The sequence below is a fragment of the Schistocerca americana genome, chromosome 11 (genome assembly GCF_021461395.2).
Source record: "Schistocerca americana isolate TAMUIC-IGC-003095 chromosome 11, iqSchAmer2.1, whole genome shotgun sequence".
NCBI lineage: Eukaryota > Metazoa > Arthropoda > Insecta > Orthoptera > Acrididae > Schistocerca > Schistocerca americana.
The window spans coordinates 79,177,363-79,204,883 of NC_060129.1; the positions used below are offsets into that span (position 1 = coordinate 79,177,363).

A 27,521-nucleotide genomic window follows, 5' to 3' on the forward strand; every position below is an offset into this window, starting at 1 on the left:
TATGCTCACTATTTTTATATACTTGAATTTAGCATATTTCATGACAGTACTCACTTTTCTGTGGATGTTTATAAGATGATATTTGACTTTTTTGTGTTGGCTTCAGTCATCTAGTGAAAGTATGATTCCATAATGCTGTTTCGTCAGCTGCGGAAATTTTCAAATTGGCAACAAACATTGCCGTGGCAGGCAACATGGCGTAATTTGATGTCCGCTCACTGCTCCCCCTCCACACACTCATGTAGCTCCCAGTTAAGATGGTATCACTGTTCCCTCTCCAGACCTTTCATATTGCTGTGCTTGAGCAACTGTGAAACACAGGCTGCAGTACCTCGTAGGGTGCAGGTCATATATAACAACAGCAGCCAATAAAGGAAAGATCACAAACATGATTCAGTACAGTTCTCAAACTTCTGCTCATCCCATGATCTACTGATGTCTCTTGACACTCCACAATGGATCTTGCCACTGTAATCTATTCACACAATTGCTGTCAGTTTAAGATGAATGATTTCATTTGTTAGACACTTCATTCTGGATTTATTTTCTTCTTGTTTTGTCTTAATGTCACCATCAAGTTCTAAAGCTGATTCAAAGCTGGCAATGTTTTTACCCAGTATTCTAATACATGAATAGCTACCGAATTTCTTATTTGCAACCCGCTTAGTAAATCACTACAGTCCTTCATAATCAAATAAAATATTAATCTGACTTCAGTATCAAGCAATGTTTCTGAAGGATAACATTTCGACTTCTGAAAGCTATCTTTACTTTAAAATCAGAATTGATATTTGTACAAAGTATTTGTACATGAATGAGAACTTCTATTGAAAACCTGTCCAAATAGAACAAGGGTTTCTAAGATAATAGAATTAAGTGCTATTTCCTCCTGTGTTTCAAAAAACTGTCAAATTTTAAGGACAGCAATAGATTGTTGTAGGTGTGAATTTTTTAAAATGTATCTGCACCTGACCTCAATAACCATAGATTCCTCTGTAGGTGAAAGAGGACCCCTACTTACTCTACTAAACAATGTAAAAATGTTAACCTCATTAGCAATAGTTTTATCTGCGAATATAGGATGACCCCTCCCTTTCTTATTGCTGCTACTGTTCACAATGGTGGGACCTTTTCAGAAGGTTTGAGAGGAGTTTTTTGTGTCTAGAAGTCTGATTCTTGAAGCTGAAGTTCTCACATTTTAGGTTCTCATGGTTCAATTGATCTAAATAATTTTGAAGAATATCTTTACAGAATTTTTGTTTTCGCGGTAATTTATTGTCTCACATTTTACTTCATGACACTGTCTTTTTAATTTTCACATTAACAAAGCTGAAATTATGTTGTTTGTCCAAAATACAAAAATACAGCCAATCAAATCAGAGGCATGCTTACTACTACTTCACTTTGTGGTAATAACAATATTCCAAAGGGTGTACAGTTTTTATTGACAAATGAATTTCTATTAGTTGAGATTATTGTTTTATAAATGAATCCAGAAATAAACATAATAAACAGTACTAGATTGCATAATTAATAATAGAAATTTTAAGTGTGCTAAATATTTTGTTTGTAAAAAAACCTGAACATTCAGAGCTGGTACATATTGATTGTAATGATAGAAACAGATTAATTCCTTTTCATAAATTTTAGCTTGAAATATAACATATTGTGTATAAAATTATAAAAATTATATGAAAATTTTCAGAAAAACAGGTGAGATAATATTCATCTGTACAAAATTCGAAAAATGTTTCTAGTATTGACTACTACTGTTGAGTAAAAGTAATGCTAGAGGAGGATGTCCCTTTACAATATCCCCATCACAAAATATGTAAACAATGTGTTTACAATATTTTGTGACCAACTATAAGGTTTGCCAGATGGTGTACAAAATGATGCCAAAAGATAAAATACAGATGTCTAGAAATATATGATATATAACATATTATGGAAAACATAAAATAATTGTCTACTATAGAATTCATAATCTATACATATATGAGCATATGGCATTCAGATTTTCAGATCTGTGAAGTATACTGTTACAAGACAAATGATAAAAGGTCAAAACTACAACATTAAAACACTAAACTAAAGAAATAAGTGCAGAGTCAACATGAATTAGTAGATTTAAAAATTTCAAGTTTGCATCTATAAAGTCACACCTTCAAAATCATTCAAAGAAAAAGAAAATTCAGAGCCTAAGTGTACGACGAGTGAGCCGACTTGAAAAACTTATGAAGGGTACAGACCAGAAGAATATACTCAATCATAAGTAGGAATATAGCACAGAATCAATCAGCCACATAAACCAGAGTATGTAAGGATGCGTTTACTCATGGAAGGAGAAAATCATGAAAAAATGTAAGGGCCTAAGCTTGCAATGTGGGGACCGACCCATGACTCCAAAGCACACCGGGTACACACCAGCAGAAATGTTTTGACACAGCAAAATGAGTAAACTCCATAATCATACATCATTAAGTTCAGTCACATGTAATGAGTAATTATAGAAAGCATCTAGCCTCAATCAGTAGCTGCACACTGTCCTTGAGTACACATGCACAGTTACGATGACCAGGGGTACCCAAAACACGGTTAAGTGTGAGTTTGCCCAAAATTCAAGTTCCAGTGAGATACAATAATGAAGTACTCAGGATAAATACAGGTAATCAGAGTCATAAATAGCTTTGAATGATGGCATAAGCTTGAGTATCAAAATCAGAGTGTGAAATGCGTAAATCTTATTATACCAACTAACCACATACATAGAAGCCTTGGAGATTCATTTACAATTGATAAAAAAAATTCATACTGAGTGATGAGATGAGAAATTTCATTGAAATGTATGATTACCAACATAATAGTGCTTAATTTTATCATATGCTGATAATTATTTACGACAAGGTTCATTGAATGTACTCTTGACCTTCTTTAAGTTTTCATATAACAAATCATCAGTCATAAGACATCAACCTTTCACAGCAATTTTTAAAGTTACATAATATATCAGGAAGTTAATCCACCTACCAAAAAAAAAAAAAAAAAAAAAAAAATACGTGGAATAACACTGTCCATGGCGGGTGACGACTTTCTAAACAAATAGTTCCATGAATTCTTCATATAGGATGATTTTGTGGCTAACAATTTACAAATTTCAATCACAACTTTGATGTAGTTGACAGATGCTTGAGTACATTACCCACCACCTAAGATTTCTGGTAAGTCGACTGGACCAGCAAGGGTGCAGTCATACAGGAATCTTTCAGTTTCCTCCCTAGATTTCTCATCACATGCTCCAACAGATAGGTAACTCCCTGTCTAGCTATCCCATCAAATCCTGAAACATTGTTTTGTGTACTGAGTATACTGTCCAATGCCTCCCTTACATCACACGACATATGCTCTGCCTATTTATATTGAGAAAACAAGTATACAGGATTTACATCAGAATGGATTAAAAAGTGCTCACATATAAAACTTAAATAAACAGAGCTAAATGAAATGAAAAAATTAACTGATAAGGTGATATACGTGGATATACTAAGATACTATACCTAATAATTATAGTACATATGAATAAATAAGTCTTCATTCCATTTACCACAACACCCATGACTTTACCCAAATATTTCATGAGAAATTTAATTATTCTCTGCAGAGTACATTGGAATAATGACAGTATTTGAGACCAATAGTATGCTAAGATAAGAAAATTTAGTGCTAGATATTTAATGGCATTGTTCCATTTCAAAACTGTTAAAGGCTCTGTTCAGGTAGTCTCATGGCATATATGTATCAGATTGTAAAGCACAAATCTGCTACAAAACAGAGTTATACACTTGTATGAACCTGCAAGTATTGTGTGGCATAGATTTAAACTCAGCTAACAGATAAGACAGTACTTCAGAAATCACATCATCTTACATACTACATTCCTAACAAACAAAACAGAATTATATAGTTGTACGAACCTGCAAGTATAGTGTGGCATAGATTTAAACTCAGTTAATAGATAAGACAGAACTTTAGAAATCACATCATCTTACATACTACATTCCTGACAAAAAAAACAGAATTATATAGTTGTATGAACCTGGAAGTATAGTGTGGCATAGATTTAAACTCAGTTAATAGATAAGACAGAACTTTAGAAATCACATCATCTTACATACTACATTCCTGACAAACAAAACAGAATTATATAGTTGTATGAACCTGCAAGTATAGTGTGGCATAGATTTAAACTCAGTTAATAAATAAGACAGAACTTTAGAAATCACATCATCTTACATACTACATTCCTGACAAACAAAACAGAATATATAGTTGTATGAACTTGCAAGTATAATGTGGCATAGATTTAAACTCCGTTAGCAGATAAGACAGAACTTTAGAAGTCACATCATCTTACATACTACATTCCTGACAAACAAAACAGAATTATACAGTTGTATGAACCTGCAAGTATAGTGTGGCATAGATTTAAACTCAGTTAATAGATAAGACAGAACTTTAGAAATCACATTATCTTACATACTACATTCCTGACAAACAAAACAGAATTATATAGTTGTATGAACCTGCAAGTATAATGTGGCATAGATTTAAACTCCGTTAGCAGATAAGACAGAACTTTAGAAATCACATCATCTTACTTACTACATTCCTGACAAACAAAACAGAATTATATAGTTGTATGAACCTGCAGGTATAGTGTGGCATAGATTTAAACTCAGTTAATAGATAAGACAGAACTTTAGAAACCACATCATCTTACATACTACATTCCTGACAAACAAAACAGAATTATATAGTTGTATGAACCTGCAAGTATAGTGTGGCATAGATTTAAACTCAGTTAACAGATATGACAGTACTTTAGAAATCATATCATCTTACATACTACATTCCTGACAAACAAAACAGAACTATATAGTTGTATGAACCTGCAAGTATAGTGTGGCATAGATTTAAACTCAGTTAATAAATAAGACAGAACTTTAGAAATCACATCATCTTACATACTACATTCCTGACAAACAAAACAGAATATATAGTTGTATGAACCTGCAAGTATAATGTGGCATAGATTTAAACTCCGTTAGCAGATAAGACAGAACTTTAGAAGTCACATCATCTTACATACTACATTCCTGACAAACAAAACAGAATTATATAGTTGTATGAACCTGCAGGTATAGTGTGGCATAGATTTAAACTCAGTTAATAGATAAGACAGAACTTTAGAAATCACATCATCTTACATACTATATTCCTGACAAACAAAACAGAATTATATAGTTGTATGAACCTGCAAGTATAGTGTGGCATAGATTTAAACTCAGTTAACAGATATGACAGTACTTTAGAAATCATATCATCTTACATACTACATTCCTGACAAACAAAACAGAATTATATAGTTGTATGAACCTGTAAGTATAGTGTGGCATGGATTTAAACTCAGTTAACAGATAAGACAGAACTTTAGAAATCACATCATTTTACATACTTCATTCCTGATAAACAAAATGGAATTATATAGTTTTATGAAGCTGCAAATATAGTGTATATTTCCTTCCAGACTAGGGATCATTATGCATCCATGAGCAAATGTCTTGTCCTCTATACTAAAAGTTAAAAGTACTTGAGATTTTACCAATTTGCTTTGCTTAGCAGTAGCTCCACTTATCTTTACACGTACAATGGACATTTCCACAAAATTATTACTATACTTGATCTGGTCTCTAAATTGTTCAGATATATCACAAAATATACTACCTGTACCAATCAAACAGTTACCTTGCCACTGATCAATCTTAATGTGAATGTAAGGACACCAAAAATCTGAATCATCTTCTCTGCTGTCAGACACTTCATGCAAAATATCACTTTCAGTTTCTTCAAATGCTATCTCCACACTCTCTTGACAAGGTTTTATCAACTTTACTAGTATCATAGCATTCCTTTGTTACTCATGTTATTAGGTAAAGATTTTAACACATTTAGTAGATTCCATGACACAACTAACATCACTTGTTAGAGAGGGAACACAGAATACATTACAGTCAAAATTACGCTTCCTGCTTAGACCCTCTTTCACTTCATTCCACCAATTGGGATACAAATTCTGACTAACCACAGCTAACATTTATTTATGCTATCATAAATCTGGTCCCAAACAAACTTCAAAAGGTATTCACCTTTATTCTCCAGGCTCACAGATATCTCACTTTTACTGTTTGGATCATTACTCTGCTTTGACTGGACTGGTATTCCATGACTCTCACTTACAGCATTGCATACTTCACTTACATTACCTGTATTGTCAACATCATTCACAAATAACTCTCAAACTTCATTATTCTTAAACCCCTCAAATACTTGAACTCATCATCATCATCATCACCATATTCCTCCAAAATTACTTCATCAACAACGTTATTAATAATGCAAGTCTCATCTCCATCAAAGTCACTTACCTCACCTACATTCTCTTGCAATAACCCACCCTTACCAACCGCAGCTACCTCACAGCTCTAATTCACATCTACATCAAAAATACCACCTAGTTCAGATCCAATACAGTTGTGGCGCCGATGAAATCGACACCAAAATTGATATGCATTCATCTTTGGACTCTAAGCTTATCTTTGGCTTTTCTGCCATGTTCAGTTCAGTTCTTTGTGATCCTTGTATGTGTTAAGGTTAATAAATGAACTATTGCTAAATGGGTGTGATTATTGGTGCAACCAACCCGGTCATCACCCGATTTACACACATCAATAACACTGTTTTTTGACCAAGAGAAGAAATCCTTAGTACATACCACATCAAAATTCTCACTACTCTCACATTCTGGTTTGTGATTAGCACATACATCATCATAATTAAATATAGTATCCCAAAACTTTTGATCGAAATATAAATGAGGAATCTGATATTCGTTCTCTTCAATTTCAGTTACATGTGCCGTATCATTAACACTATTATTATTGTCTAATTGTACATGTAACTTGGGGGGGGGGGGGGGGGGTCCTGTGCTTCTGGTGTTTCCTCACCCCAAAACTGTGGACCTCCATTGATGTGAACTGCTATTTTCCCAAGTAGTTACTTCTATGATTGTTTCTTCTATTAAAATTCCCATGGTTATCCCCATTATTCCTATCCTGCTGATCGTCAAAATTTCTCTCTATTGACAGTTTGATCCTGATAGAAGTTACCATTATCTCTGTTTCTGTAATTACCTCCCATTGTGATTTCTATCATTCCGATTATTATGGTACATACTTCTTATTACTGCCATATCCAGTCTGTCAACATATCATAAAAATTGTTCAATGCAATAGTCAGGTCCATGTACTAAATCTCAATGCAATCTTTCTGGTAATCTCCTTTTAAGTGCATCAATCAAGATCATTTTGTCAAATGGTTTGTCAAGGTGTGCTATTTTTTCTAAGTTGGTTCTTACAAAATTTTTTCAAAGTGCTGTCCCTGTTCTTATAATTAGGACCATTCAAAAATTCACTTTTAATCTTCCCCTCTTCAGCTTCTGACAAAATTTTTTTTAAAAACTTAATAAATTCAGATATGTTTCCCACTGACTTAAATTTAAATCTACCCATGACACAGCTTCGCCTTCAAGACATATTTCAAGAAGTTTAATTTTTTGACTGTCATTCCTGCCTGATAAAAAACTAATCTCTGCTGTGGTGTAGAAAATCTACTGGATGTAAATTGCCTGATGGAAAACTTTTGATAAGAGTGTTGGACCTTGCATTACCATTGTTTGCATAAAGACTTTGGTTCAGACAAATTTCCTGAACTGCTGAATTTTTTTTATCTAAAGCAGTTACTTTAGTTTGCATATTGTTTTTTAGATTAAAAACTTTTTAAACTGGCAATATTTTGTTCCATTTATTCTGCTACGCCCTTCCGCTCAACTCTGACATTGTAAATATTCTTTGTTTCACTGACTCAGTTACAAACTCATTTTCCAAAACAATAATGTTATTTTCTGAAACATCAACTTTTTCATTCACATTCTTCACCTCTCTGACAACCCATTTTTTAGCTCTGAAACTTGATTACTAAATTGATCCATCTGATTTTGTACCCTGTCCAACTTGCTACTGTTATCTGTCATCATTTCCTCCATTTTTGTCAAAATTAACTGCAAAATATAGTTTTTTTTACTGTAGCTTTACTAAGTACAACTTCACTTGGTTCAGACATGTCCTGACTGGATCCTACTACCTCACTCCTACCTTCATCGCTATTCATTTTGTTTACAAGCACACATGTCCACAAACAAATTAACTTCACAGATAGTTTGTGCTTATCCTTCCTTTTCAATGTCAGTGATTGCAGATGTAAAGTCCTCTTTCATTCAGCCCGATCTGTCATTATTGGTAGTACATCATCACTGTTGGTATGATTTGCTTTGTCGGGCAGTCATCTTTATTTTTATTTTTTGCTTCATGTGACTGGAAATTTATTCATACATAAATTGTAAGCAAAGTAAATCACTTTCTTTTCTGGAACAAACTTTATTGTTAGTCAATCACTCTCAGACAATGCACACACTTGTAATCTATCCCTCCATTTTATTGTTGCTACTGTCCACAATGGTGGAGTTTTTTCAGAACATTCGAGAGGAGTAAGATTTACAATAAACTTTTTTCTTATCTTTTCTTGCATAGTTGGTTCCAGTTCTTCATGTCTAGGGGTCTGATACATGAAGCTGAAGTTCTCACATATTAAGTTCTCATGGTTCAATTGATCTAAATAATTTTGAAGAACGTCTTTACATAATTTTTGTTTTCACAATAATTTCATGTCTCACATTTTATTATATCACACTGTCTTTTGAATTTTCAAACAATGGAATTTTCACATTCACAAAGCTGAAATTAAACTGTTTGTCCAAAATACAAGGTGTACAACTTTGCTTCTGCCGTTTTTTCCCCAACACTTGAGGCTTTCATGAAAGAAATTGGTTACACATGTATCATTCAAAGTATTTTCCATAACTGGCCACTACTTTTTCCTATCTCTTGGGCAGTGTATGAATCCCGCATCAAAAAAATTGTTCATCTTTTGAAGCAGTCCATGAATCGATCCAATTTGTGACTTCTTCAGGAGATCAGAAGTGTTGGTCAGCAAGGGCATGCTCCATTGATCTAAACAGGTGATAGTCAGAGGGAGCAATGTCTGGAGAATATGGCGGGTGGGGTAGGACTTCCCATTGTAACATTTCCAAGTACATTTTGACCTATTTTGCAACGTGGGGTTGAGCGTTGTCATGCTGCAAAATCACTTTATCGTCCCTCTCGCTGTATTGCAGCCATTTGTCTTTTAATGCTCTGCTCAAACACATTAATTGTGCTTGATATTGAGCACCTGTGATTGTTTCACTTTGTTTTAACACCTCATAGTACATGACGCCGTGCTGGTCCCACCAAATGCAGAGCACGATCTTCGAGCCATGAATGTTCGTTTTGGCCGTCGACGTGGAAGCATGGCCAGAATGTCCCCATGATTTTTTGCATTTAGGGTTATCATAATGAACTCATTTTTCATCCTCGGTCACAATGCGATGTAGAAATCCCTTCCATTTTTGCCTCTGAAGTAACTGTTCACAAACACACAAACTCCGTTCAACGTCTCTTGGTTTCAGCTCACACGGGACCCAAGTTCCTTCTTTCTAAATCATGCTCATAGCCTTGAGATGTTTTGAAGTTGCTTGCTTTGTCACTCTCACTAATTGTGCCAATTATTCTTGAGTTTGACGTGAGTTTTCACTCAGCAGTGTCTCCAATTCTGCATCTTCGAAAACTTTCTCTCTTCCAGCACTATGCCGGTCTATGACGTTAAAATCACCATTCTTGAAGCGTTGAAATTACTCACAACATGTTCTTTCACTAATAGTGTCCATACCTTATGTACTTGAGAGCAGTGGATGAGACTCAGCTGCTATTTTATTCATATTGAAACAAAACAGTAACACCTCCTGCAAATGACGAGAATCAGACACGTAAACTGACATTTTCAATCGAGAACAACTTTATGATGCAGACGCAAATCAGCTAATGTTTGAATGAGGTTATGTTGACCAAAGTCCAAGTTAACTGCGTGACATCTGCAATTTGTTTCTATTGATTACTGTTATCACCACCTATCGGCAGATGGCGGAAGCATAGTTGTACACCTGATACAAAAATACATTCAGTCACATCAGAGGCATCCTTAATACTACTTTACTCTGCAATAACAACAATATTCCAAAGACCATTAAATTTCAGGCATGCAGCTGTGCAAATAAAATTTCTTCCACTGATATTTTGACTGTGTATCATCCGGCCATCATCAGAGCGAGTCGCAAGACTGACAACAAGGTGTCCAGCACAGGCTTATATGCTCCACTGTGGCAGTACTGCACATGTGGATCACAGATGCTGGTCGGCAGCAAAGACATATCTTACTCATGCACCACCTGTGGCAAAGGTGTACAAACATTCGATTCGGTTATTGATGTATGTTCAGCATCGTGACACCGTGACAACTTCTCTGCAGTTTAATTACTCCAAGATTTTTTGGATTCCATGCTTTGTCCAAATTAAAATCATTATCTCTATTTATTAAATTATTAGCTTATCTAATCCCTATAGCTTTCTTGAAGAAATAATCCCAAAAGGAAGAGGTGGATGTCAAGATCTTCATATCACTGTAGTTCATGGAATACTCTGTATCAGCTGACTTGTCTGGTTGTAATAAGCATGTATATCTTCAATGTTTCACACATCTCTCGTGAGCAGTGTGTGTTGTTTGATCCATGTATGACTTCTCACAATTTTCACAAGGAATCTGATACCCACCCGCTGTACGAAGCAAAGCTGAATGAAGCTCCAGTCTTCTTAGGAGGCAGGAAGATTAGCTTAACTCAGTGTTTCTCGAGAATATGGCCTATCTTTGAGGAAAGAGCACCAACGTAAGTCAGAAACGCACTTGATCTGAAGGAATTACTATCTTCTTCCCCATCACATAAGTGCATCTTAGGCTTTACATTGAATGCTCTGCGAATTTGTTGTGGAGAAAATCCATTCGCTTTAAAAATGCTCTTGGCATATGTGAACTCATCTTCCAAATTATCTCTATCGGATATACAGTGCGCCCTGTTCACTAAGGTCTAAAGGACACCTATGGTCTGTGAAGGATGCTGGCAGCTACTGGCATGTAGATGTAGATTTGCATGTGTTGGTTTATTATATACAGCATGTTCTAATGTGCCATCAACTTTACAGTGAATGACAAAATCCAAAAAGGGAAGTCAGCCATCATTTTGTATTTCCATAGTAAATTTGATACTAGCATGGATAGAATTCAAATGCTCAAGAAATTGATGTAATTCGTACATCCCATGTGGCCATACTACAAATGTGTCATCCACGTACCTTCAGAAGGCCATTGGTTTAAAACGCAGTATCCAGTGCCTTGTCCTCGAAGTCTTCCATAAATGAATTAGCTACCAGAGGGGAAAGGGAGCTCCCCATAGCATCCCCATCAATCTACTCATAAAATTCGCCATTAAACTGAAAATAAGATGACGAAAGCACATTGTTGTTGTGGTCTTCAGTCCTGAGACTGGTTTGATGCAGCTCTCCATGCTACTCTATCCTGTGCAAGCTTCTTCATCTCCCAGTACCTACTGCAGCCTACATCCTTCTGAATGTGCTTAGTGTATTCATCTCTTGGTCTCCCTCTACGATTTTTACCCTCCACGCTGCCCTCCAATGCTAAATTTGTGATCCCTTGATGCCTCAGAACATGTCCTACCAACCGATCCCTTCTTCTCGTCAAGTTGTGCCACAGACTCTTTTTCTCTCGAATTCTATTCAATACCTCCTCATTAGTTATGTGAGCTACCCATCTAATCTTCAGCATTCTTCTGTAGCACCACATTTTGAAAGCTTCTATTCTCTTCTTGTCTAAACTATTTATCATCCATGTTTCACTTCCATACATGGCTACACTCCATACAAATACTTTCAGAAACGACTTCCTGACACTTAAATCAATACTTGATGTTAACAAATTTCTCTTCTTCAGAAGCGCTTTCCTTCCCATTGCCAGTCTACATTTTATATCCTCTCTACTTTGACCATCATCAGTTATTTTGCTCCCCAAATAGCAAAACTCCTTTATTACTTTAAGTGTCTCATTTCCTAATCTAATTCCCTCAGCATCACCCGACTTAATTCGACTACATTCCATTATCCTCGTTTTGCTTTCGTTGATGTTCATCTTATACCCTCCTTTCAAGACACTGTCCATTCCGTTCAACTGCTCTTCCGAGTCCTTTGCTGTCTCTGACAGAATTACAATGTCATCGGCAAACCTCAAAGTTTTTATTTCTTCTCCATGGATTTTAATACCTACTCTGAACTTTTCTTTTGTTTCCTTTACTGCTTGCTCAATATACAGATTGTATAACATCGGGGAGGGGCTACAACCATGTCTCACTCCCTTCCCAACCACTGCTTCCCTTTCATGTCCCTTCGACTCTTATAACTGCCATCTGGTTTCTGTACAAATTGTAAATAGCCTTTCGCTCCCTGTATTTTACCCCTGCCACCTTCAGAATTGGAAAGAGAGTATTCCAGTCAACATTGTCAAAAGCTTTCTCTAAGTCTACAAATGCTAGAAATGTAGGTTTGCCTTTCCTTAATCTAGCTACTAAGATAAGTTGTAGGGTCAGTATTGCCTCACATGTTCCAACATTTCTACAGAATGCAAACTGATCTTCCCTGAGGTCAGCTTCTACCAGTTTTTCCATTTGTCTGTAAAGAATTCGCATTAGTATTTTGCAGCTGTGACTTATTAATCTGATAGTTCTGTAATTTTCACATCTGTCAACACCTGCTTTCTTTGGGATTGGAATTATTATATTCTTCTTGAAGTCTGAGGGAATTTCGCCTGTCTCATGTATCTTGCTCACCAGATGGTAGAGTTTTGTCAGGACTGGCTCTCCCAAGGCTGTCAGTAGTTCTAATGGAATGTTGTCTACTCCTGGGGCCTTATTTCAACTTAGGCATGTTCAAATAGCACATATTCAAATAAGGCTGTGATATTCTTATCAAAATGCTGGGTGATAGGAGATAAAGAGTCTTTTAAAGGTATCTTGGTGTACTATGATACCATGTCAAAACTAATGAGCACATCCATACTATTTGGCCTGACATTGCTAAGTCTCTGAATAAATCTTTATTAAAAGACATCATAGTCGCTGTTAACTGTATAAAATATTTATTGTTATAATTGCAATTTCGGCCTTATGGCCATTTTCAAGTAACACTGCAAAGTTACATTCTGTCAGAATATGAAACTATATGACATGAGTTCATGTCGTCATCAAAATGCAGCCTTTTGATTGTGAGAGTCCCACAAGATCTGATGAGTATGGCACTTATTACATCGTAATATGTTGTTAAATATACACGATGTAATAAGTGTCATACTCATCAGATCTTGTGGGACTCTCACAGTCAAAAGGCTGCATTTTGACGACAACATGTACTCATGTCAGATAGTTTCATATTCTGACAGAATGTAACTTTGCAGTGTTACTTGAAAATGGCCATAAGGCCGAAATTGCAATTGTAACAATAAATATTTTATACAGTCAATGGCGACTATGATGTCTTTTAAGAAATATTATATGACTGTGAATCCCAACCATGAGAAGTTAATGAAATCTCTGAAGAAAATCCCATAGGATTACGAATGTGATGACTACATTTTCCTACCAATGGTTTTAATAAGGAAGCTGATTATTTGGCAGAAAAATACGTTGGTGAAACAATAGTGCTCATTAGGCCTCATAGACAAATCCTCTAGACACTCATCCTTATCCATTTTGTGAACTTTAGGAAGCCCATAAAATCTTGGTGGTACTGCACCTCCCACTTTTAAATTTCTTATGACTTACTCTGGTACTAATGAAGTGTTTAACAAGGCAGCAGTCCTTATTGCCACTATGTTGGTAAGATCTTTGTTAATCTTCCACTTGGCAGCAGAACTAAGTAGACCACCTGTCTTTTCCTTATAGACTTACTGAGGCAAAAGGACGGTAGCATAACCTTCAGCATGCAGGACGATTGTGCCAGTATCTTCTCACAGCTTTCATATCACAAGTCGCCCTTCCTTGAAAACCTTACTTCTTTGTGAACAATGTTTCGAAATTGCTCGGCAGCTTTCGCATCTGATTTCTTCAGCTGAATCCTCTGATAGGGGTCAGACAGCTTCTTCAGTGGCCCTGACGAAAGATGATATCAGCAAAAATTGCTGTTATTCCATTTACATTTGGACATCATTATTTGTAACTTTAACTGTTTTCAACTAAATATTAGTTTTAACTTCTTGGTGTATTAAAACTTTGCACCAGACTGTGACTCGAACCCAGGGTCTATGCTTTTCATTTGCATGTATTCTGTCAACTGAGCTGTTCAAGCATAATTCACAACTAGCACTCACAGCTTTACGCCTGCCAGTCCATCATCTGCTACCATCCAAACTTGACAGAAATTCTCCTTTCAATCTTGCAGTACTATCACTCCTGGAAGAAAAACAGCTAGCTCAGTCGGCAGAGCACTTGCCTGTCAAAGGCAAAGGTCCTGAATTTTTGAGTCCCAGTCTGGCACATAGTTTTCATCTGCCAGGAAGTTTCATATCAGTGCACACTCCACTGTAGAGTGAAAATTCATTCTGGAAACAATCTTCCAGCCTCGGGCTAAGCCATGTCTCTGCAGTACCCTTTTTTCCAGGAGTGCTAGTCCCACAAGTTTCGCAGAAGAACTTTGGTAAGTTTTGTAAGGTAGGAGAAGAAGTGATGGCAGAAGTAAAGCTGTGAGGGCAGGCTGTAAGTCCTGCTTGGGTAGTTCATTTGGTAGAGCACTTGCCCATGAAAGGCGAAGCTCCCAAGTTAGAGACATGATCTGGCACACAGTTTCAGTTTGTCAGGAAGTTTCGTACCACCATGCACTCCATTGCAGAGTGAAAATTCATTCTTTAAATATTAGTTATTTTAGTGACTCAAGTAACATAAATTATAAATTACATTCTGCTTGTTTTCTGTGACCTATTGTATTTTGTGGGAAAGATTGCCGGTATTTAATCAAAACCAGTTACAGCTATTCACCTAGACACTTGTGGGTGATTCTGTTGAAGTGAATTTATGTTACACTTATGTGTTCCATACATCACATGTTTCTATGGGCCTGACAATTGCAGCAATGTTCATTGGTTCAGCGAAGCATTGTTGCAAATGGTGATTGCTAATTGTTCACTCCACTGTCTTGCTGTTTCAAGATTTATCTCGTACGTTACAGGAGATAAGCTGCTGGATATCCCATCAGGCACAGGGAGTCATGAACCCACTGAGCATTTTACAGTAATATTCAATACATTTGTAATGATGGCTCTGTTCAATGAAATAAATTCCCGAAAAATCCATGGTCAGATGAATGTATTTTCTGGAATGCTTCAAAATAAAATTTTCTGTGGCATCTGGATTTCAACATTCATAGCTCAAGTAAGTTGAGATTTTGGTTTCTCTGTTACCTATCCATCATTCCTGATTCACAAAAGGAGTTGAATGTTTGTATAAATAGAGAGTCGTAAAAGAATACTTATATAATTCACTCCGAATTACAATCATGCATAATAAACACTAAGAAAACTCATGGGAATTTGAATGTAAGTTGTTTGTATGTAATTTCAAAGTTTATGGGGTGCAGTCAAGTTGTTGGGCACAATTTTCATTGCTCACTGTTTGTGCACCAACCACACGTAGAGTGGAACAGACTGTGCACCACCAGAAACTGAAACATCTCAGAAATTTAATAGCAATAAAATTGTTATGCCAAATCTTGTGAATAGTGGATATCACTTTATCCATAGCATTATGTTTAAGAATACTGCTGCTCTAATTTCATCTCCCCACGAAGGTGCAGGCTGGCAGCAGATAAAACCACCCTTCAGCCAAAGAATTTGTGTATTTAATAGAAGTTTTAGAGTATCTGAAAAGCAGTTGAAAATAAATTATGTGTTTTGAAATACACTTTGACAGCCAAATTTTATGACTTTTAAAACTTTTTAAATGATTTTTTATTACAATTAAAATGCAATTACTCATGGTAATAGTACTGTTATGGTGTAACGGTGATGCCTTGGTGCATGTACATGACCATGTTCATGATGGAGATAGGATGCTGAATATGACTGTGGGGCATTATGGAACTGCATTAACAACTAAAAGTCATTGAGGTGTGAAATATTACTATGTTGAATTGGCACACTTCATTGCTTCACTTGGTGTCAGTTGATCATTAATGGGTGGTATGTAAGTTTTAAAGCTCCTCCACTGAAAATGTTGTCTGTGGTTCTTTCCCTTGCTAGAATCCTGCAAAAAAAATCATTGAAATTTTAATTTGCCTTATTTTTAGTTTGTTAATGTCATTAGGCATTGTTGAGTGTGTGTTAGCACAAAAAAATACACTTTCTAAGTATAATTATAATCTCAATATAATAGAAGGAAACATTCCACGTTATAATCTGTTTATTAGCTAACAATAAGAGCCCTTCTCTACCAATCCATTCTGTGAAAACTGTACATCAACAGCACTTCCCATTCCCACAATATTTGTGATGTATGTTTTACATGATTCACCCTGTACATACAAACGTGCTGATTATAAAAATTTTATCAATTTACATTGTATTCACAAGCAATGTGATAGCATGAGTAGAATATCAATCTCTGTTACAATCTTGCAAAAACTGTATTAAGTGATATCTGTTAGTTTCCATTTCTTCATCTACTATACAGTACATAGATTAAAATTTATCTTTAGTATCAGACCCTACAGGTTTCCTCATCTTATAGTACAAATGACATGACAGTATAAGTCATTGTCTTATCCTCTTCTAAGCTTTGGTCAGCTACTCAACTGCAGAGGCTAGCTAATTGCAAATAGTAATCACAGTAGTCACAAACTATTTTATAAGCAGGGATTCAGCAGCTGCTGTAGGACATGATAAATGTAAACACCATTGAAAGCTGGTAAAACGTGGTTTTAATTGATCTCAGTACTGTTTTCATGACTTGCAGTTGTATCATCAGGTGCAAACTACATATTTCAGAACCGAAATGTAATTATAAACTGTATTGCAAATTTGTGCTGTTATAGAAAGAACATGTGGAGACTTAGACCCACAAAAATTATTACATTAATCTGTCAAAGGTGAAGCCAGTATTCTTAGTCAAGGTACTGCCATTCTGAGAATGTTATCAGTGTTGTTAGATCAAACCAATATGCTAGCCATTCATTGCATGTGCAGATATGTATAAGAAAAAGGAACTGTGCTGAAGGCTAAAACCAATTTCAAAGATATATCCCCTAATGTAGTTAATGGTGGAGATAGTGCAACACAGTAGAATAAACTTGGCACATTACATTCTTAACAATCTCAAACCAGGCACAAAAAGTGCAATTTGCAAAAGTAGGCCCTGTCTTCATTGGCCTCCAGGAAACCCTTGACTGCTGCATTAAGTAATAACCATCATGTGGACACTCAGTCGCAATGTACACATGACTAAGAACACTGGGTTATTCCCTGACATTAAAAATATAATAATGAACATTCTTTCTTGTATATAGTTAACCATACAAGCAATCAAAGTTTGTCATAATATTTTGATGCTTTAAGTCCAACTGACAGAACGTGTTCTGTATACTATCTTTCTTTGTATATAGAAACTTCCACTTCTTCCAATATATTCAAAACCTGGACTTTTTCTTTTCTATGAAGAATCACAAGATTTTTGGCAAGATTTGTGGTACTATGCCTATCTTCCCACAGGTGTGAGATTAATGCAGATTTGTAATTTGTTGACCGTGTTAAAGATCATCATAACTTTCAATTATTTTAGATTTGGAAATGAATTTTATTTGCAAGAGGAAGGTTTGGCTATGGGTTCATCACTCACCTATTGCTTGACCAATATTTTCATGGCCTATTTTGAATAAGACTTTATGACAAAATTTCCTCAACTTGCAGATAGACTACTTCTGCAGAATAAATATGTGGACAGTGTGTTCAGTTATATGGTGGCAGCCTCATAGAATGTGATCAGTTTCCACTGGATTTCAACAGTCCGTAAAAAACATACAGTTCACTTTACAACATGCAGAGGATGGCACTTTGTGATTTTTCAGTGTCTCACTGACTAAAAAATGAAAAAAAAAATCAGTTTTTACATTTACAAAAGAAACCTGTGACAGCAGGCTTGATTATTCATAAAGATTTATGCCACCAACTTAAGCACAAACGTGTTGCATTTTGTGCCATGCTGAATCATGTATATGAAGTTCCCTTTCAGAAGATGCCTAAAGTGAAGAGTGTGCACTCATATAATACACTGCTAATCAAACAAAGGAAAATCCAGGACAGAATGTAACAATGTTATGAGAAGGAAAGTTGTCACTCACCATATATCAGAGATGCTGAGTTGCAGTAATCAAAATCGATATGAAGCAGATTTTATTAACGCAATTAGTAAGGGTATATTAGAAAAGAAAATTGTTGTCTCCATTGTGAGATCTAGGTGGGATGGTATAATACTTCAGTGAACTGATCAGACTAATGAAGCAGTATTTTTTAGTACAACTACCATATTTAGGTTCCATCTTAGAGAAAATTGCTGTTGTATGGTACACAGAGAATGAATTTACATTTGCACAGCACTCGAAACAACTGCATGCTTGATATACCATATTCTAGGCTGTCACTGACACACAGCAGTCACAAACACCTAAGTCTGAAGTTATATAATAAACTGCCACAACCTGTTGAAACTTTCACTCTCTTTAAATTTAAAGAGGTATTAGACACATGGCTCAAAAATGAAGCATACTACTCAACTGAAGTCTATCTTGGAAGTAATATGGAAGGAATGTATAAACAGTGAAATAAAGTAACTGTCATTAACCAAATGTATAAAACCGTATAATTAATTCTTGAACATAAACTGTATAATGATTATTGCTGAAATTGTCTGATTAGTAAGAAGTTTATGTATTTATGTACATGTAAAATGATGTTGTGAGTGAAATGTAGAAATTATGAACTACTAAAAAGATGTATGTATATGTATGCATAATGTATAATGTAAAAATTAGTAACAACTATACTTTTATGAAATATGTAAAATGTATTTTGACAAATCCAATTGTGTGGTAAACATGCTGAACGGATAATAAATAAACATACAAACATATCCAAAACATTGTTCCTGTGTATTTCATTTCTTCTAACCTGAGTGGAAATAGTAGACATAAAGAAAGTGCTTCCTGTAACAAGCATAATGCGGCAGGTGTTTACTGTACTACATGCAATGATTTCCTAAAAATATACACAGGGAAAGCTCATAGGTCCTTCAGTAAGAGGTTCCAGGAACATCTTAATTGAACAAATTTGAAATCTGCATTAACCTGGCACTTAGGAGAAGATGGGCATGGTACCACAAATCTAGCTGCAAATATTGTAATCCTCCATAGAAATGAAAAAGGCCAGGCTTTGAATCTATTGCAAGAAGTGGAAACTTGTAGATACAAAAAACATAATGTGTAGAATACATTAAACAGTCAGCTGCACTTAAAGCATCATAATTGTGATTGCTTGCACAATTAACTAACAAGAAAGAGTATTCAGTATTATATTTTTAATGTAAGGGAGCAACCCAGTACTCTCAGTCACATATGCATTGTGACACAGTGTCCACATGATGGTTATTATTTACCTTGGCAATTAGTGTTTCCTGGTGTCTGGTGAAGCCAGGGCTTACTTTTGCAATTTGCACTTTCCATGTGTGGTTTGAGATGGATAAGAATGCATTACACCTAGTTTATTCTACTTTTTACCTACCGTGTTTCATCCTTTCCACCACCAATTATACTATGAGTTTTATGTTCAAAATTGGTTTTAGCCTTCAACACTGTTAATTTTTCCTATAGATACTTGCACATTCAACAAATGGCCAGTTTATTGGTTTCATCTACCTGGTAACATTATTAGATGTTATTACATGGACCACCTTCTCAATTTTTCTTTTTTGTCTACTTTTAGAGCTCCATACCTCATCCAGTAAGAACAGTCCTTATAGGATCATTTTATTGTCTGTCTGTCAAAAACCATTTTTCTCAGGATTGGGTGGATGTAACAAGTTGAAATTTAGACTCTGTGTGTCCATTTTTTTAGCGATGGTCATGGTCCTTTGCTGTTCGATTGATGATATCCAATTAAACACTGTTCAGCCATCAATTTTCAACCTTATTTTTATTAGGCAGCCAGTTTCTGCACTTTTTTATGCCATCAATCAGCCCATGATGTTTGAAGTGGTCACTGTAGTAAGTATATATCTACGAGGGCAGTTCAATAAGTAATGCAACACATTTTTTTTCTCGGCCAATTTTGGTTGAAAAAACCGGAAATTTCTTGTGGAATATTTTCAAACATTCCCGCTTCGACTCGTATAGTTTCATTGACTTCCGACAGGTGGCAGCGCTGTACGGAACTGTTAAAACGGCGTCTGTAACGGATGCGCGTTGCAAACAATGGGCAGTGATCGAGTTTCTTTTGGCGGAAAACCAGGGCATCTCAGATATTCATAGGCGCTTGCAGAATGTCTATGGTGATCTGGCAGTGGACAAAAGCACGGTGAGTCGTTGGGCAAAGCGTGTGTCATCATCGCCGCAAGGTCAAGCAAGACTGTCTGATCTCCCGCGTGCGGGCCGGCCGTGCACAGCTGTGACTCCTGCAATGGCAGAGCGTGCGAACACACTCGTTCGAGATGATCGACGGATCACCATCAAACAACTCAGTGCTCAACTTGACATCTCTGTTGGTAGTGCTGTAACAATTGTTCACCAGTTGGGATATTCAAAGGTTTGTTCCCGCTGGGTCCCTCGTTGTCTAACCGAACACCATCTGTGCGGAATTGCTTGCTCGTCATGTGGCTGAGGGTGACAATTTCTTGTCAAAGATTGTTACAGGCAATGAAACATGGGTTCATCACTTCGAACCTGAAACAAAACGGCAATCAATGGAGTGGCGCCACACCCACTCCCCTACCAAGAAAAAGTTTAAAGCCATACCCTCAGCCGGTAAAGTCATGGTTACAGTCTTCTGGGACGCTGAAGGGGTTATTCTGTTCAATGTCCTTCCCCATGGTCAAACGATCAACTCTGAAGTGTATTGTGCTACTCTTCAGAAATTGAAGAAACGACTTCAGCGTGTTCGTAGGCACAAAAATCTGAGCGAACTTCTCCTTCTTCATGACAATGCAAGACCTCACACAAGTCTTCGCACCCAAGAGGAGCCCAAAAAACTTCAGTGGACTGTTCTTCCTCATGCACCCTACAGTCCCGATCTCACACCGTCGGATTTTCATATGTTTGGCCCAATGAAGGACGCAATCCGTGGGAGGCACTACGCGGATGATGAAGAAGTTATTGATGCAGTACGACGTTGGCTCCGACATCGACCAGTGGAATGGTACCGTGCAGGCATACAGGCCCTCATTTCAAGGTGGCGTAAGGCCGTAGCATTGAATGGAGATTACGTTGAAAAATAGTGTTGTGTAGCTAAAAGATTGGGGAATAACCTGGTGTGTTTCAATGCCGAATAAAACAACCCCTGTTTCAGAAAAAAAAATGTGTTGCATTACTTATTGAACTGCCCTCATAATGATACCAGTATTGCTGCCCCTGCTTCGATCACAAGTGAGGTAGATTGTTCCTACACATCAGTCAGAGGTCTGAAGATGGCATAATAAAGCACCGAAACTGGTTGCCTCATAAAATGAGGTTGAAAATTGATGGCTGAACGATGTTTAATTTGACATCATCAGTTGAAATTTTTGGCACATTATAAGGTCTATAGTCACATGACAGCGTAATAAATCTAAGCTTCTAAGTCAATGCAATCAAAAGATATGTCCATTTATGTCACATATTTTGATACTCAGAAACTTGCTCATCCAAACCTGCTGGGTATTTCCAGGCGAACTAGAAACATGAAATGTGTGTGGCAGGGAGCAAGGTTTCACAGTACAAGTAAGGGAAAAAAATCAGAAAAATTTGAATTTTTAATTATGTCACACAAAAAAATATTTATTTTGTCATTTTTATCCAACTTCAGATTCAAAATTAAAATTAAAACAATCTTGAATATCTAGTAATTCCCGGGACTGATATCTTGCCAGTATCAACATTGATAACTGGCAAAAATTGTAAAGATTCTCAATTCCTGGGATGAATGAGTTGTCCTCATATGCACTGAGAGCAAGTAACCCTCAGTGCATGAGTCCGACTCACAATTTATTTTTTTTTTAATAGTATTGACCCTGTCTTCATCCGGGTGGGGACTACTCAAGAGGACTTTGTTATCAGGAGAAAGAAAACTGGCGTTCTACAGATCGGAACGTGGAATGTCAGATCCCTTAATCGGGCAGGTAGAAAGTTTAAAAAGGGAAGTGGGTAGGTTGAAGTTAGATATAGTGGGAATTAGTGAAGTTTGGTGGCAGGTGGAACAAGACTTTTGGTCAGGTGATTACAGGGTTATAAATACAAAGTCAAATAGGGGTAATGCAGGAGTAGGTTTAATAATGAATAAAAAAATAGGAATACAGGTAAGCTACTACAAACAGCTTAGTGAATGCATTATTGTGGCCAAGATAGATACGAAGCCCACGCCTACTACAGTAGTACAAGTTTGTATGCCAGCTAGCTCTACAGATGATGAAGAAATTGAAGAAATGTATGATGAAATAAAAGAAAATATTCAGACAGTGAAGGGAGACGAAAATTTAATAGTCATGGGTGACTGGAATTCGGTAGTAGGAAAAGGGAGAGAAGGAAACATAGTTGTTGAATATAGATTTGGGGTGAGAAATGAAAGAGGAAGCCGCCTGGTAGAATTTTGTGCAGAGCATAACTTTATCGTAGCTAACACTTGGTTCAAGAATCATGAAAGAAGGTTGTATACATGGAAGAACCCTGGAGATACTAAAAGATATCAGATAGATTATATAATGGTAAGACAGAGATTTAGGAACCAGGTTTTAAATTGTAAGACATTTCCAGGGGCAGATGTGGACTCTGACCACAATCTATTGGATATGAACTGTAGATTAATACTGAAGAAACTTCAAAAAGGTGGGAATTTAAGGAGATGGGACCTGGATAAACTGACTAAACCAGAGGTTGTACAGAGTTTCAGGGAGAGCGTTAGGGAACAAATGGCAGGAATGGGGGAAAGAAATACAGTAGAAGAAGAATGGGTAGCTTTGAGGGATGAAGTAGTGAAGGCAGCAGAGGATCAAGTAGGTAAAAAGAAGATGGCTAGTAGAAATCCTTGGGTAACAAAAGAAATATTGAATTTAATTGATGAAAGGAGAAAATATAAAAATACAGTAAATGAAGCATGCAAAAAGGAATACAAACGTCTCAAAAATGAGATCGACAGGAAGTACAAAATGGCTAAGCAGGGATGGCTAGAGGATAAATGTAAGGATGTAGAGGCTTATCTCACTAGGGGTAAGATAGATACTGCCTACAGGAAAATTAAAGAGATCTTTGGAGAAAAGAGAGCCACTTGTATGAATATTAAGAGCTCAGATGGAAACCCATTTCTAAGCAAAGAAGGGAAAGCAGAAAGGTGGAAGGAGTATATAGATGGTCTATACAAGGGCCATGTACTTGAGGACAATATTATGGAAATGGAAGAGGATGTAGATGAAGATGAAATGGGAGATATGATTCTGTGTGAAGAGTTCGACAGAGCACTGAAAGACCTGAGTCGAAACAAGGCCCCGGGAGTAGACAACATTCCATTAGAACTACTGACGGCCTTGGGAGAGCCAGTCCTGACAAAACTCTACCATCTGGTGAGCAAGATACATGAGACAGGCGAAATACCCTCAGAAGAAGAATATAATAATCCCAATCCCAAAGAAAGCAGGTGTTGACAGATGTGAAAATTACCGAACTATCAGTCTAATAAGTCACAGCTGCAAAATACTAATTCGAATTCTTTACAGACAAATGGAAAAACTAGTAGAAGCCGACCTTGGGGAAAATCAGTTTGGATTCCGTAGAAATGTTGGAACATGTGAGGCAATACTGACCCTACAGCTTATCTTAGAAGCTAGATTAAGGAAAGGCAAACCTATGTTTCTAGCATTTGTAGACTTAGAGAAAGCTTTTGACAATGTTGATTGGAATACTCTCTTTCAAATTCTGAAGGTGGCAGGGGTAAAATATAGAGAGCGAAAGGCTATTTACAATTTGTACAGAAAGCAGATGGCAGTCATAAGAGTTGAGGGCCATGAAAGGGAAGCAGTGGTTGGAAAGGGAGTGATACAGGGTTGTAGCCTCTCCCCGATGTTATTCAATCTGTATATTGAGCAGGCTATGAAGGAAACAAAAGAAAAATTTGGAGTAGATATTAAAATCCATGGAGAAGACATAAAACTTTGAGGTTTGCCGATGACACTGTAATTCTGTCAGAGACAGCAAGGGACTTGGGAGAGCAGTCGAGCGGAATGGATGGTGTCTTGAAGAGAGGATATAAGATGAACATCAACAGAAGCAAGACGAGGATAATGGATTGTAGTCGACTTAAGTCACGTGATGTTGAGGGTATTAGATTAGAAAATGAGACACTTAAAGTAGTAAAGGAGGTTTGCTATTTGGGGAGCAAAATAGCTGATGATGGTCGAAGTAGAGAGGATACAAAATGTAGACTGGCAATGGGAAGGAAACCGTTTCTGAACAAGAGAAATTTGTTAACATCGAGTATTGATTTAAGTGTTAGGAAGTTGTTTCTGAAAGTATTTGTATGGAGTGTAGCCATGTATGGAAGTGAAACATGGATGATAAATAGTTTAGACAAGAAGAGAATAGAAGCTTTCAAAATGTGGTGCTACAGAAGAATGCTGAAGATTAGATGGGTAGATCACATAACTGATGAGGAGGTGTTGGATAGGATTGGTGAGAAGAGAAGTTTGTGGCACAACTTGACTAGAAGAAGGGATCGGTTGTTAGGACATTTTCTGAGGCATCAAGGGATCACCAATTTAGTATTGGAGGCAGGGTGGAGGGTAAAAATCATAGAGGGAGGCCAAGAGATGAATACACCAAGCAGATTCAGAAGGATGTAGGTTGCAGTAGGTACTGGGAGATGAAGAAGCTTGCACAGGATAGAGTAGCGTGGAGAGCTGCATCAAACCAGTTTCAGGACTGAAGACCACAACAACAACAACAACATTGACTCTGTTCCCAGAATGTTAAGGTCGTTACTAAGAATGTTGATCTCTGCTATGAAGGATTAATTTAATAAATTTAGTGAGTATAAGTCTTCAGATAATCTTTCTATAATAGCTCAAATTTGCAATACAGTTTATAATTATATTTCATTTCTTAAATATTTTGGTTGCAGCTGTAAACCATGAAACTGGTAGTATAGTTGTCAGCAGTATTTTCTTTCATCAGTCACATTACTGCTTGATTATTATTAAAGGTCATGTTGTTTAAGCAGTGACAAGTGGTTTTTCTTATTTCACTATGTGTTCTGATGATAGATCAAGCTTAGTTTGAAGTTTAATGCAATTAGATAGATAAAAAATCTACTCACCAAGTGGCAACACACATAAAAGAACCCTTCTGCCTGAAGAAGGAACCACTGGCTCTGTAAGCTTGCCCAGTAATAACCTTCTTTTATGTGTGTGTTCTGCTGCTGTTTGGTGAGTAGATTTTTTATTTATCCAATTACATTATTATATGAATATAATAGAGGGAAACATTCCACATGGGAAAAATATATCTAAAAACAAAGATGATGTAACTTACCAAATGAAAGCATTGGTATGTTGATAGAGACACTAACAAACACAAACACACACACAAAATTCAAGCTTTCGCAACCCACGGTTGCTTCATCAGGAAAGAGGAAAGGAGAGGGAAAGACGAAAGGATGTGGGTTTTAAGGGAGAGGGTTTTTTTTAGGGGGAAAAAGGGGCAGGTATACACTCACACACACACACATATCCATCCACACATATACAGACACAAGCAGACATATGTAAAGGCAAAGAGTTGGGGCAGAGATGTCAGTCGAGGCGGAAGTACAGAGGCAAAGATGTTGCTGAAAGACAGGTGAGGTATGAGCAGCGGCAAATTGAAATTAGCGGAGATTGAGGCCTGGTGGATAACGAGAAGAGAGGATATACTGAAGGGCAAGTTCCCATCCCCGGAGTTCTGACAGGTTGGTGTTGGTGAGAAGTATCCAGATAACCCAGACAGCGTAACACTGTGTCAAGATGCGCTGACCGTACACAGAGGCATGTTTAGCCAAAGGGTGATCCTCATTACCAACAAACACTGTCTGCCTGTGTTCGTTCATGCGAATTGACAGTTTGTTGCTGGTCATTCCCACATAGAATGCATCACAGTGTAGGCAGGTCAGTTGGTAAATCACGTGGGTGCTTTCACACGTGGCTCTGCCTTTGATCGTGCACAACTTCTGGGTTACAGGACTGCAGTAGGTGGTGGTGGGAGGGTGCATGGGACAGGTATTACACCGGGGGCAGTTACAAGGGTAGGAGCCAGAGGGTAGGGAAGGTGGTTTGGGGATTTCATAGGGCTGAACTGAAAGGTTATGAAGGTTAGGTGGACGGCGGAAAGACACTCTTGGTGGAGTGGGGAGGATTTCATGAAGGATGGATCTCATTTCAGGGCAGGATTTGAGGAAGTCATATCCCTGCTGGAGAGCCACATTCAGAGTCTGATCCAGTCCTGGAAAGTATCCTGTCACAAGTGGGGCACTTTTGGGGTTCTTCTGTGGGAAGTTCTGGGTTTGAGGGGATGAGGAAGTGGCTCTGGTTATTTACTTCTGTATCAGGTCGGGAGGGTAGTTGCGGGATGCAAAAGCTGTTTTCACGTTGTTGGTGTAATGGTTCAGGCATTCAGGACTGGAGCAGATTCGTTTGCCACGAAGACCTAGGCTGTAGGGAAGGGACCGTTTGATATGGAATGGGTGGCAGCTGTCATAATGGAGGTTCTGTTACTTGTTGGTGGGTTTGATGTGGACGGATGTGTGAAGCTGGCCATTGGACAGATGGAGGTCAAGGAAAGTGGCATGGGATTTGGAGTAGGACCAGGTGAATCTGATGGAGCCAAAGAAGCTGAGGTTGGAGAGGAAATTCTGGAGTTCTTCTTCACTGTGAGTCCAGATCATGAAGATGTCATCAATAAATCTGTACCAAACTTTGGGTTGGCAGGCCTGGGTAACCAAGAAGGCTTCCTCCAATTTTTTTTTTTTTTCATCAGTCTACTGACTGGTTTGATGCGGCCCGCCACGAATTCCTTTTCTGTGCTAACCTCTTCATCTCAGAGTAGCAC

The 27,521-nt window shown here is 37.2% G+C and overlaps 1 protein-coding gene across 1 annotated transcript in view; it reads left to right on the plus strand.

The window, feature by feature from the left end:
- The window catches only part of LOC124553251 (plasma membrane calcium-transporting ATPase 2-like), a 631,526-nt gene that overhangs the window by 535,100 nt on the left and 68,905 nt on the right, over window positions 1-27,521 (plus strand). The window contains exon 16 of the mRNA XM_047127138.1: window positions 15,390-15,592. Coding sequence (XP_046983094.1) covers window positions 15,390-15,592 — 203 coding nt within the window. The remainder of the gene's footprint in view (window positions 1-15,389; window positions 15,593-27,521) is intronic.